Source organism: Bufo gargarizans, chromosome 1 (assembly GCF_014858855.1).
Source record: "Bufo gargarizans isolate SCDJY-AF-19 chromosome 1, ASM1485885v1, whole genome shotgun sequence".
NCBI classification, from domain to species: Eukaryota; Metazoa; Chordata; class Amphibia; order Anura; family Bufonidae; genus Bufo; species Bufo gargarizans.
The window spans coordinates 118145641-118159423 of NC_058080.1; the positions used below are offsets into that span (position 1 = coordinate 118145641).

Genomic DNA, 13783 nt, shown 5'->3' on the forward strand with positions numbered 1-13783 from the left:
AGCTGGCATCAGTTGTGCAAGCAACTGTTTGCTGCCCTCCTTGCTATGCCAAGTGAAAGTCGTGGACTAGCAGCAGCTGCCAGCTGTTATAAGAAATTTTTGTGAAAGGCAAAATATCCATAGACTAGAACGTGTAGAAGTCCAAAAAGATACGTCTTACATTTGCTTTCCAGTAACTGACTTGTGACTAAGAATAAAAGGCAACTCCATTTTTAAACCTCTTGTGCATAATACTTGAACTATGAGCATGAAACCTGATTGATCACCCATGTATTAGTTTGACAATGACTTCATCTACTAAGGCAGGATAGTTTTGTGGCCAATGAAAATCAAAGATGTTTATTCATAATCGCATTGAATGTTTCATTGATGTACTCATGTGAAATGTGTATAAGGTGGAGTTTCTCATTTACCGCATTGCCACGTTACCCTAAGGAGGGCTGATCATGTCCATTTGTCTGACTGGCAGAACACCTCAAGATAACAAAATGGAATGATATGGCTCAAAGTGACCTGGATACTCAGACTGGTTACAGAACGAGAAGATCAGTGAAATGTACAGCAGTAACACAAGGTAATCTTATATTGCACAATTCTTGTAGTGTCACATCAAAAAGAAAAAGAACATTCCTTCTCTGTCTAAAGTATATGATAATTTCTCAATGCTGCATATTTAAACCTGACAAACATGGAGCAAGTTAATGCAGGTCTAGATGTAAATATATTTGAAATGTAATGATGTTAACATGGACTTTTCTGGTTCCCCAAAAATACCAAACAAGCTCAGAATTTTGCACTTAACTTGAATGGATGGATGTCAGAGTATTAGTTTGACTATGGATGGAGCATGTGGTCTGAGTCTCAGTTTGACTATGGCTGGTACAACGTGATCGGGAACTCAGTTTGACTGTGAACAGAGCGATATGGGCAGAGATTTATTTTGACTATGACTGGAACAAAATGGTAAGGGACTTAGTTTGACTATAAGATGGAGTGATGTGGTCAGAATCATAGTTTGACTTTGGCTGGAGTGATGTGGTCAGGGCCTCAGTTTGACTATGGAACAAGCAATGGGGTTGGGGCCTGAGGTTGACAATGGCTGGAGCGATGTACTCAGGGTTTCAGTTTGACTATAGATGGAGTGATGTGGTCAGGGCCTCAGTTTGACTATGGAACAAGCAATGGGGTTGGGGCCTGAGGTTGACAATGGCTGGAGCGATGTAGTCAGGGTTTCAGTTTGACTATAGACGGAGTGATGTGGTCAGGGCCTCAGTTTTTTACTATGGAACAAGCAATGGGGTTGGGATCTGAGGTTGACAATGGCTGGAGCGATGTAGTCAGGGTTTCAGTTTGACTATAGATGGAGTGATGTGGTCAGGGCCTCAGTTTGACTATGGAACAAGCAATGGGGTTGGGGCCTGAGGTTGACAATGGCTGGAGCGATGTAGTCAGGGTTTCAGTTTGACTATAGATGGAGTGATGTGGTCAGGGCCTTAGTTTGACTATGGAGAGAGTGATGGGGTCCGGGCCTTAAGCTGATTAGGGCTGGAGCAATGTGGTCAAGACTTTAGTTTGACTATGAGTTGAGTGATGTGGTCAGGGCCACAGTTGGCATAGATTTTTGAGTGCTCATTCATATGTCCAGATTTACTTATTAACTATTCAAATATATGAAGTTACCTCCAAAGTGACATTAAACCCATAGGTTTGAAATTAATGTCACACCATTTTCCCCCTAAATGTAAATAGATACAAACTTCATTTGCAGTCTTGATATATCTTTACAGCTGCCAGGGCTCCATTTTTCTGATACAGGGCACAAAGAATTAAATGTTAGAATTCTGGCTGCCTGAGACTATCAATAGGGGGAGCTTAGGAGCTTACTGCATACTAATTATAAATTGAACTCAATAAAACAACAGTGTGCAGTAAATGGATGTAGACAGCTAGGAGTATTCCTATTTGGACAGCCTATGCCATAAATATCCAATAGGTACAGGTTCCACCTCTGGATAATGCAATCTGAATCTCAAGAATGAGTCCCCATCTAATGGCTGCTGTAAAAGGAGAGAGGTGGCTGTGCATGCCGGGCTTTGTCCATTCACTTCTGTGGAAGTTCTGAAATAGTTAAGCACACTCAGATATTTTCAGAACTCTTTTAGAAATAAATGAAGAGAGCTGAAAATGCTCAGCCACCTCTCTATTTCCATTTGTGGCCAAAAGATGGGTCCCTGTTCTTGACACAAGTATGGGTCCCAGCAGTGAGACAAGCACCTATCGGACAATTGCGGCATGTCCAGTGGATATTCCATAAATGTTCAGACTTTATGTCTATGCTAGGGATTTAGTGCCTTGTATCCAGAAATTAGAGCCCAGACCACTATAAACTATGCACTTTATAATTTAAAAAAAATAATCAACACAGAATTTTATGTCTAAAAGCAGCATGTCCAAGTCATTCATTCTTTAATGGCATGAGGACCTCAGAAGTAATTTCTGTAACAATTCTCAGACATCAACATTATATTTGCCCTCAAAATGTTAGATGAATTGAAATCTTGACGGTATTGTTCTTCTTGACTGAGAGGACCTCAACTAGCTTTACCTACATAAAAGTCTGTAATCTTAGCTGTACTAGAAAAACAAATGTAGAACATCTTGAAGATGTCCTCAGGGATGAACCTCTGGTCCACTGAACGCAGCTGAATAGAGGGGTGAAGTACTAAGTGCACAAATTCAGTAAGTGACCACTTTCAAGCAATGGACTACATTTCTCTTTCTTTCTGTCATCTTCTATTCACAAGCAATTTCTTTCACTTATATTTCATGATTCTTACAGAGCAACCTGAGCAGAAATATAAGCAATTTCTCTGTGTTGGCATTAAATGTTCACAATTCCTTGGTGAATCTTACAAGTACAGTACGTTGTGCTAAGTAGATTTCTGTCTCTTTCTCTCCACATCCATTTATGCGTTTTTCGGTCACACAAGTTCCATTTTAAGCTAATGTTGTTTGCTTTGATGACTTTCTGCTGTGTGGGCTCAATAACTCATGAAGTTTTCCCTCCTACATTAAAATAGAATAATTGAAGCATGCACCAAAATCTTTTCTACTTTCTTGCAGAAGGTTCTACATCAGTCGCCTATAATTTTAATGGTGTTGTTAAAAGAAGGAGAAAAAAAAAAAAGGAGTGACACAGATTGCAGGGCATAAACCGAGAGATGAAGCAGGTGGTCAGTCAGCGACAGATACATTGCCACACAAAATCATCACACAAAAAAACATAAAGAAGAAGCTTCTTACCCAAACATGCTGAGCGTCTGCCACTCATTCACAGGAGTGCTCGCTAAATACATTAGATGCCTCTATAAATTTCTTTTATCAGTGCTACGACCTGATCTATTTTAGCTTTATTTCCAGTCAGACGTGTGGTGGAAGCGAAAAATGAAATGTCTGCGGCCTTTTTAAATGTAGTGAACCTGTCAAGATTGTGCACTGGAAAGTGATATAATAATATCGCTAGGTGAAATCAGGTGTAGAAAGTCAGAAATTTCTGCATTAAAAAAGAAAATGTGGTGGTAAGTGGTCTGGTCTAGACAACAGCATGCAGATACAAGATGGAACTGCTTACAAAAGCAATTAAACCTTAATGGAAGAATGGCTGATTTTTTTATTTTATTTTTGTCATTTCTCTCCTATACACTGCTAAAATTATTAATCCCATTTTGTGACCTAGGTTACAAGAGTTTTCCAGGAGTAAAGTGCTAATCACCCATTCTCAAGGTTGCCTATTGGCAGCTTAGTCACCTTCAAGTGAATTGGCCTGGGCTGCAATACCAAACACAACCACTAAACAATGTATGGCACTGTGATTGGTATGCTGTAAGGAGGCTGTAGCGCTCACCATTGATTGGTGGGGTGCAGATATTGATGACTTATCCTGATCATCTATATTGTAGTCCCTGAAAACCACTTTTAGATATCTGATACTGTAGAAGATGGATGGAGAGATAGATGGTCTTGTTTTTCTGATGAACTGAAAGGAGGAATAGGAGGCTAATATTTTGGTAGTTTTCATTCAGTTTACAATAGCCTAATAGAAGGGTACCCAGTGGTACCTATCAATCTGTGGTGCTGCACCAGACTTTGGTTATACAGTATAGGTATGCCCAGTCGCAGATGACCCAGTGAGTTAATGTCCTATGTATGGGTTAAGTGTCAATACTTGGTGATCCAATAGCTTAGTGATAATATCTGGCAATCAATTGGTATAAAGGTGGGTTGTCTCATGAATACCTCTTTTTAAATTAAGCCAACTCTGAAATCAGTTGAGCTGTGAATTTGTTTCAGAAAACCAAATCAGTTGTTATTGCCATGAGAAACTGCAGCCAAATGAAAGGTGTCCATAATAGTGAAACATTGGTATTTCTGAGATTCATAATGGTCCAATTGTGAAATAAAGCTGCGCAAAAATATCACCTTATTTAGGACTTTTCTGCAAGTTCAGAATATTTTTCCTGATTTACTGCCAGAGAAACCATGTCTAAAACTATGTATCCATAACACAGACCATAGCAGTCGATAAACATATAATATGCAAATCCTTTTGTATTGAAAGACCCTTCTATTAACTTTTAGATGGGCTGTATGTCTATATTTCATGTATGTCAATATTCCATATCTGTATTCTCCATGCAAGGCAAGGTGCCCTAATGTGTTTTAGCCTCCAGTGAATAAGAATAAGAATGCACCTCAATATTGTTCAATATTTCTAGACTCAAGCAGTGATGAGCGGCAGGGTCAATATTCGAATTTGCGATATTTCAATAATATTTGGGCATATATTCGTCATATATTTGCAAATTCGTGATCTCCAGTGATTATTTTTTTGATTGCAAAAATCAGCAATTGAAAAATTAGCAATACAAAAATTTGCGATCAACACTACTCCTAAAGTCAAAGATATTGCAGCCTTATCATTGGCCCACAAGAAAGAAGCAGTGAGGGATCATGGGTACTGATGAGAAAAAATCTAGAATATTCGCAATTACGAAGATATTTGCAAATTCTCAAAGTGCCAATATTCGCAATAAAAATTTGAGATTAGAATATTCGCGAGTAACACTAGACTCAAGATCTCTAAGGGACATTTATAGCGAGAATGAAGATCAGCACCACCAACCAACCATGGACAAAAGGGCAGAACAGAAGAACTGGGCAAGCATTTCCACTGGCACTACTGTAGGTGGATGTCCAGAGAGGGAATCAAAATAACACCAGGGGAAGCTATAACAGGTACTGCATGTAGCAGCAATTTCTAGGCAATGGAAAAGAAGAAAAGTGCAGAAATATTTAAAGTACTGCGTATCTACTGGAGAACATTTTTTACGTCCTTATGCTTTCATTGAAGCTAGTCTTTGATTAAAGGTTCCTCACGGATAACAACATCCTAGAGAAAAGTGGAATAATCAGTGCAAGCAATAACTCAGAGATGTCAATGTGGAGAATTCATTGTTCTGTTTAAGGTTATAATTTTGCTTTACTCTTTGTACTAAATAAACTCTGCAAAAACAGAACTCAACAAGAAATATAACACATTGCCATTATCCACACTCAGGTTGCCATTTAGTTTTGATGGCAAGAATAGTTAATTCTGTATTCTTACTCTATAAAGAATATTCAGAATCCTGCTGGACCACTGTAAATCAGTGGGATTTGTCAGAACTCATCGGTATCCATTTCAAAACGGATACAACCAAGTAGTCCTAGCTCTTTTATAGGGGTTTTCTTTGAAACAGTGGGTCTTGCAAAGTCACCTTAATTACACAAAACTCACCTGTAATATACCACACATTCTGCTGCATCACTTTCTGGGAACCCATCCCGTTACTCCCCTCTTCTGAAAATCTAGCTTCTGTTGACTTCATGTGTTTTATCAGATTTCCAGTAAATCATCTAAACTGAATGGAAGTCTTCCAGTTCTCCCCTCAGATGTTGGAGAAGAGAAGGACCATCCAGCTAGAACATATCTAATCCTTTTGTCCTTACTATAGACAAGCCACCACCAGATGGGTCAGGCAGCAACTTTCTCCCCTCTTGTTACCTATTTGGAACACATGCACACTAACATGAGTGTACATGTTTATTGGGAGGTTGAGAAGGATTGCTGCCAGCTCCACAAGTTTTAAACCAACATCTATCTAATGTGCATGGCCATCTGGATGTGCTTTCTTAAAGACTGCATATTTCTTGTCATTTTTTAATATACATTGTTTATTTATCCACGGAAGTTTGTTAAGCCCTGTTTTCCTGGCTTCAAAATGTCAGCGATTGCCTCTTTTTGGGCTTATCTGCACAATTATTTTTCTGAGCACTTATAAAATGTGTTCAATGTGCTGCCCATTGTGTTGGATTGTCAATGCAACCCTCTTCTCCCACTCTACACACACTGATAGCAACAACGCAGGAGAAATGCTAGAAGTATCCGTAGTTTCAGGTGCTGCACATCTCGTATCTTCACAGCATAGACAATTGCCTTCAGATGACCCCAAAGATAAAAGTCTAAGGGGGTCAGATCGGGAGACCTTGGGGGCCATTCAACTGGCCCACGACGACCAATCCACTTTCCAAGAAAAAGTTGATCTAGGAATGCACGGATCTGACACCCATAATGTGGTGGTGCACCATCTTGCTGGAAAATCGTGCCAGCTTCAGTGCATAAAGAGGGAAACACATCATCAGTGTGTGAAGAGTGATCCAACACAATGGGCATCACATTGAACACATTTTATAAGTGGTCAGAAACTTGTAAATAACTCATGAAAGAATGAAGGTACGTTAAAACCAAGCACACCATTGTTTTTCTAAGTAAAGAAAAACTAGTGGCCATCGTTACTTTAAGAAATGAAGGTCAGTCAGTCCGAAAAATTGGGAAAACTTTGAAAGTGTCCCCAAGTGCAGTCACAAAAACCATCAAGCGCTACAAAGAAACTGGCTCACATGCGGACCACCCCAGGAAAGGAAGACCAAGAGTCACCTCTGCTGCGGAGGATAAGTTCATCCGAGTCACCAGCCTCAGAAATCGCAGGTTAGCAGCAGCTCAGATTAGAGACCAGGTCAATGCCACATAGAGTTCTAGCAGCAGACACATCTCTAGAACAACTGTTAATAGGAGAATGTGTGAATCAGGCCTTCATGGTAGAATATCTGCTAGGAAACCACTGCTAAGGACAGGCAACAAGCAGAAGAGACTTGTTTGGGCTAAAGAACACAAGGATTGGACATTAGACCAGTGGAAATCTGTGCTTTGGTCTGATAAGTCCAAATTTGAGATCTTTGGTTCCAACCACCGTGTCTTTGTGAGACGCAGAAAAGGTGTACGGATGGACTCTACATGCCTGGTTCCCACCGTGAAGCATGGAGGAGGAGGTGTGATGGTGTGGGGGTGCTTTGCTGGTGACACTATTGGGTATTTATTTAAAATTGAAGGCATACTGAACCAGCATGGCTACCACAGCATCTTGCAGCGGCATGCTATTCCATCCGGTTTGCGTTTAGTTGGACCATCATTTATTTTCCAACAGGACAATGACCCCAAACACACCTCCAGTCTGTGTAAGGGCTATTTGACCATGAAGGAGAGTGATGGGGTGCTGCGCCAAATGACCTTGCCTCCACAGTCACCGGACCTGAACCCAATCGAGATGGTTTGGGGTGAGCTGGACCGCAGAGTGAAGGCAAAAGGGCCAACAAGTGCTAAGCATCTCTGGGAACTCCTTCAAGACTGTTGGAAGACCATTTCAGGTGACTACCTCTTGAAGCTCATCAAGAGAACGCCAAGAGTGTGCAAAGCAGTAATCAAAGCAAAAGGTGGCTACTTTGAAGAACCTAGAATATGACATATTTTCAGTTGTTTCACACTTTTTTGTTATGTATATAATTCCACATGTGTTAATTCATAGTTTTGATGCCTTCAGTGTGAATCTACAATTTTCATAGTCATGAAAACAAAGAAAACTCTTTGAATGAGAAGGTGTGTCCAAACTTTTGGTCTGTACTGTGTGTATATATATATATATATATATATATATATAGACGAAAACGGACAGCAACTCCAGATAGTACAAAATTGTATAATTTATTGGGCCACAGTGGCACAGAGGCGACGTTTCGGCTCAAAATCCAGAGCCTTTCTCAAGCATCACAATACAAAGGTGAGTGCACATATAAATAGGTGTACACAATTATAACATCACAATCAATTAGATTTCACAATTAGTATCAAAAATAACAAATACATCAACAAATAGTGTTAAAAAATATATTAACATACAGAGATGAATCTAGTAATACATGGTAGTGGATGTGATTCATAATAAATACATGGAAAAAATATAATTCATAGTGTAAACATAAGTGGCTCCAATGTAAATCATCTGTTTCACATCTTCTTTAATGAACTATGATTAAAAACAAGGAGGTGCCAGAAAGATAAGGGTGACGTACCACAGAGTTTGCTTGTATCCACATCCTGATAATGGCCACACTTGGCGTCTAGCTGAATGAAGTGCGCAGGCGCCAGTATCCGTCCCTACAATATCGCGTCATGTTACGTCCTGCTACGGCGCGCCCGCATCACACCTTACGTCATCAACTGCACGTCACTAGCTCAACATCAGTGCGCATGCTCAAGGCGTTCTATGCCGCGCCATATTTGGTTCTGGACGGATTGCCCATAGTTCCTAAATCTATACTTGAGATGGCTAATGAGAGGTGAGAGTAGGGAAACCATAACCCTCTGTCAGGGGATCATGGTAATCCCATGCAGGGCATGCTTTATGGTCCCGACCGGCACCCCAGTATCGGTCGTGCACCAAATGCCGCCTCTATCTCATCACTCATAACCACTCATAAGGGTTCTCCTTGATGTTACATATTCCTAAAGGAAACAGGTATATATAATATGTCGGAACATAATCCGACACCAACACGCAATCCAATCCAGATCAGCCCAACATTGTGGATATCATCGGACGTAGGATATAGCACACTTCTATGTGGAAAAACGACACCCAAAACTTCATGGCTCCTTTCTTTCTATGTTCATTGATCATCTGTAATATAATGACAATGACAATTAATAATATTCAATTGAGAAAGAACAAAGAAAGTTAAATCTCATAATAACCTTTGTATAGGATCGCCACCTACAATTAGATGAAAAACATGTAACAAATAACACAAGATCTGCCAGGGGCAAACCACCTCTTCAAGTACATACCCCTAAATTAAAATCTACATTAAGACCGTTTGGTCTTAAGGTATTTAACCTATGTATCCATAATAATTCTCTCCTTTTTAACAATAAATTCCTATTGCCCCCCCGTCTGGGCATGGGAATGTGATCAATAATCCAGCATTTAAGTTGGTATTCCGTATGATCCATCTCAACAAAATGTTTAGGGATGGGTAAATCCCGACGTTTTTTTCTTATGGTGGAGCGGTGATTGTTTAGTCTGGTTTTCAGATCAGTGGAAGTCTCACCTATATATAATAAATTACAAGGGCAACTCAAAATGTAAATCACATAGTTGGAATTGCAGGTGAGGTAAAAAGGAATGGGATATTTCACATTGGTCACTGGGTGTATAACTGTTGGAGTTTCAGGAGTATCTGAACAGTGTTAATAAAGAACTACAATTTACCCTTGTGCACTCTAACACTGAAATCCAATTTTTGGATACCACTGTTATGTTTGATGAAAGAGGTCTAGCAACTAGGTTATTCACCAAACCTACGGATAAGAATACCCTTTTACACTACCAGAGTAGCCATCCACGTAACATGGTGAAATTTCTTCCTTATTCGCAGTTCCTCAGGGCCAAGAGGATTACCTCTGACCCTGATGTACTAGAGAAAACATTGGATACTATGGTAGACAAATTTAAACATAGAGGTTATCCGACTGAATTATTAGTATCCCAGATAGACCGGGTCCATGACTTAAATAGAGATGACACTTTGGTGAGGAAGATAAGAAAGGGTCCTCACAATAGAATCCCTTTTATCACAAAATACACAGAACATAGTGGTAATATCAACCGCATTATTGTCAAACACTGGGGCATCTTGGGGGGATGCCTCAGTCAAATACCTGAATTTAAATCCCCACCATTATTTTCTTACAAAAGATCAAAAAATTTACGTGACCAATTGGTACATGCGGATATAGGTGCAGGACCTGGTCTAACACAGAGAACATTGACACAGCAGAGCACGGGATGTTTCCCATGTCTCTGCTGTGTGAATTGTAAATATATCTGCAAAGGAAAAACCTTTATACACCCAGTGACCAATGTGAAATATCCCATTCCTTTTTACCTCACCTGCAATTCCAACTATGTGATTTACATTTTGAGTTGCCCTTGTAATTTATTATATATAGGTGAGACTTCCACTGATCTGAAAACCAGACTAAACAATCACCGCTCCACCATAAGAAAAAAACGTCGGGATTTACCCATCCCTAAACATTTTGTTGAGATGGATCATACGGAATACCAACTTAAATGCTGGATTATTGATCACATTCCCATGCCCAGACGGGGGGGCAATAGGAATTTATTGTTAAAAAGGAGAGAATTATTATGGATACATAGGTTAAATACCTTAAGACCAAACGGTCTTAATGTAGATTTTAATTTAGGGGTATGTACTTGAAGAGGTGGTTTGCCCCTGGCAGATCTTGTGTTATTTGTTACATGTTTTTCATCTAATTGTAGGTGGCGATCCTATACAAAGGTTATTATGAGATTTAACTTTCTTTGTTCTTTCTCAATTGAATATTATTAATTGTCATTGTCATTATATTACAGATGATCAATGAACATAGAAAGAAAGGAGCCATGAAGTTTTGGGTGTCGTTTTTCCACATAGAAGTGTGCTATATCCTACGTCCGATGATATCCACAATGTTGGGCTGATCTGGATTGGATTGCGTGTTGGTGTCGGATTATGTTCCGACATATTATATATACCTGTTTCCTTTAGGAATATGTAACATCAAGGAGAACCCTTATGAGTGGTTATGAGTGATGAGATAGAGGCGGCATTTGGTGCACGACCGATACTGGGGTGCCGGTCGGGACCATAAAGCATGCCCTGCATGGGATTACCATGATCCCCTGACAGAGGGTTATGGTTTCCCTACTCTCACCTCTCATTAGCCATCTCAAGTATAGATTTAGGAACTATGGGCAATCCGTCCAGAACCAAATATGGCGCGGCATAGAACGCCTTGAGCATGCGCACTGATGTTGAGCTAGTGACGTGCAGTTGATGACGTAAGGTGTGATGCGGGCGCGCCGTAGCAGGACGTAACATGACGCGATATTGTAGGGACGGATACTGGCGCCTGCGCACTTCATTCAGCTAGACGCCAAGTGTGGCCATTATCAGGATGTGGATACAAGCGAACTCTGTGGTACGTCACCCTTATCTCTCTGGCACCTCCTTGTTTTTAATCATAGTTCATTAAAGAAGATGTGAAACAGATGATTTACATTGGAGCCACTTATGTTTACACTATGAATTATATTTTTTCCATGTATTTATTATGAATCACATCCACTACCATGTATTACTAGATTCATCTCTGTATGTTAATATATTTTTTAACACTATTTGTTGATGTATTTGTTATTTTTGATACTAATTGTGAAATCTAATTGATTGTGATGTTATAATTGTGTACACCTATTTATATGTGCACTCACCTTTGTATTGTGATGCTTGAGAAAGGCTCTGGATTTTGAGCCGAAACGTCGCCTCTGTGCCACTGTGGCCCAATAAATTATACAATTTTGTACTATCTGGAGTTGCTGTCCGTTTTCGTCTAAATACAAGGGTAAGCAGTGAATTCCCTGGACCTAGCACCCTAATTTCCTTCTGTGGTACAGATTGGTGCTGCCACACATTTTTCTTTTTTTATATATATATATATATATATATATATATATATTATTTTGCAAAATTGCTGTGGAGTTGCTGTATTCCTTAAAGGAGTCATCACATCTTGCCATTTTCATGGCAAGATGGGACAAAGCACAGGCACCAGGTGGCAAGGCTTATGGAAACAGGTGGACGGGCCATCGGTCTGCTGTTTCCATAAATTATTTTGTAGTAAATGGGAGCTACAAAAACAGTGCAGCAGAATAAGCTAGGCTGCATTCGTAGCTCCAGGAGTTATGGAAACAGTGGAGCACTGGACCACTCAGCTGTTTCTAAAGGCCCATCCATTTTTGTTTCTATAAAATGTGAGGTATATAAATTACATTGGTATTACAGCAGTCCTAAATACCTCTGTGGAAGCCCAATAATGGTTTTGTATGAAAAAGAGATAAAATATGACTGTATGCACGAGACCAAAGGCTGGTTTCAGACAGCTGCATTACTAGCACTATCACGCTTTAGTGTCCCTAATAAGGCCAAAATACCTAGACCTTGCCCAGTTCTAATAAATAACCTTTATAAAACGTTGTTGCGGACCCTTTTGGCGCTGCCTAGACCTTGATTGAATGAACAATTTAAGAGATCTTTAATTATTATACAGTATAGTCAACACGTTTCTGGGGCAGGATTAACCCCTTCGTCAGGACCAGTTCTAATAAACCTACACTTATTTAAATCATTAAAACATTTGAAGAAGATCTAAGTTTGGTTTAGTGAAACCACAGGAGGTCTTAGGTTTGATTGCGGCCATGCTACGGGATGCTAAAACATGGCCACATTGCAGCTCTCTGAAACTGGCATTATTCCTAAAATTTCTGTATTCATTTGAAAATCTTCACAACTCTAAGTAAAAGAAATTGTTCGTATTAATTAAATTACAGAATCTCATTTCATTTTATTAGATTTGAGTTGCATAGCATTGCGTAATTAAAACAGCTAAACAGAGGTTAATATATTATCCACATCTGTTAATATCCTCTTTTAAAATGAAGTCTGAGTCACAAAGAATCATGGTTCAAAACAACACTTGTATTAGTTTTCGCATGAAAAATGAATAGTCTGGGTCTGACTGCTCTACAGGGCAGTGGAACTCGAAATACAATGTTTAGCTATATTTTCCTTGTACTAAACAACCCCATAATAAACAGGGTACATAATAGTAAGGTTAGGTTCATACCTGTGATGGAGGTTCTGCCAGGAGCCTCTGTCACAGTTTCCTGGATGAAGGAAGGATAAAATAAGAAATTATGAAATATTGTAGCATGCAGAGGTATTATGTCTGGCACAATTCTGGTATTTATGCAGGAGACCTGAGAGACCACTCTTTCCACCGATAAATAATTGGTCACAATAAAGTCCAGATATTGGTTCACACCTCTCAGTTTCTTCCATACATTGCAAGCAGGGGTGCACCACCAATGAGGCGAGGTGAAGCGATTGCCTCAGGCAGCACCAGGTAGGGGCAAGAGTGGGGCAGAAGAAGGGGGATTATCTGTTTCTGCAGTATAGTATTGGGAAGCACAGTGGGCATAGTATGTGGTGCTGTATTACTCTATGTTTTGTAGCTCTGTATGTAATGTTTTCCAAGTATGTTTTTAACAGTAGGGCTGGAGTGAAGGGGTTAGGCTAAGAAATTGGCATTGGGGGGTTAGGGCACCATTTAAGTTTTTGCCTCAGGCAGTAGAAAGGCTAGGTGCACCCCTGATTACAAGACTCTGTAGTTCCTAACCATGGCTTCTATAAAGTGAAAACCTTTATGAATGTAATCGTGTAG

General features: G+C 39.8%; 1 protein-coding gene across 2 annotated transcripts in view; it reads left to right on the plus strand.

Annotated features, from left to right (window-relative positions):
- Positions 1–13783, plus strand: part of TENM3 (teneurin transmembrane protein 3) — a 1312080-nt gene that overhangs the window by 715793 nt on the left and 582504 nt on the right. Inside the window, exon 6 of one of the 2 annotated variants that reach the window (XM_044297320.1) lies at positions 470–574. The exons of the other annotated variant lie outside the window; for it this stretch is intronic. Coding sequence (XP_044153255.1) covers positions 470–574 — 105 coding nt within the window. The remainder of the gene's footprint in view (positions 1–469; positions 575–13783) is intronic. 2 annotated transcript variants of the gene reach the window in all.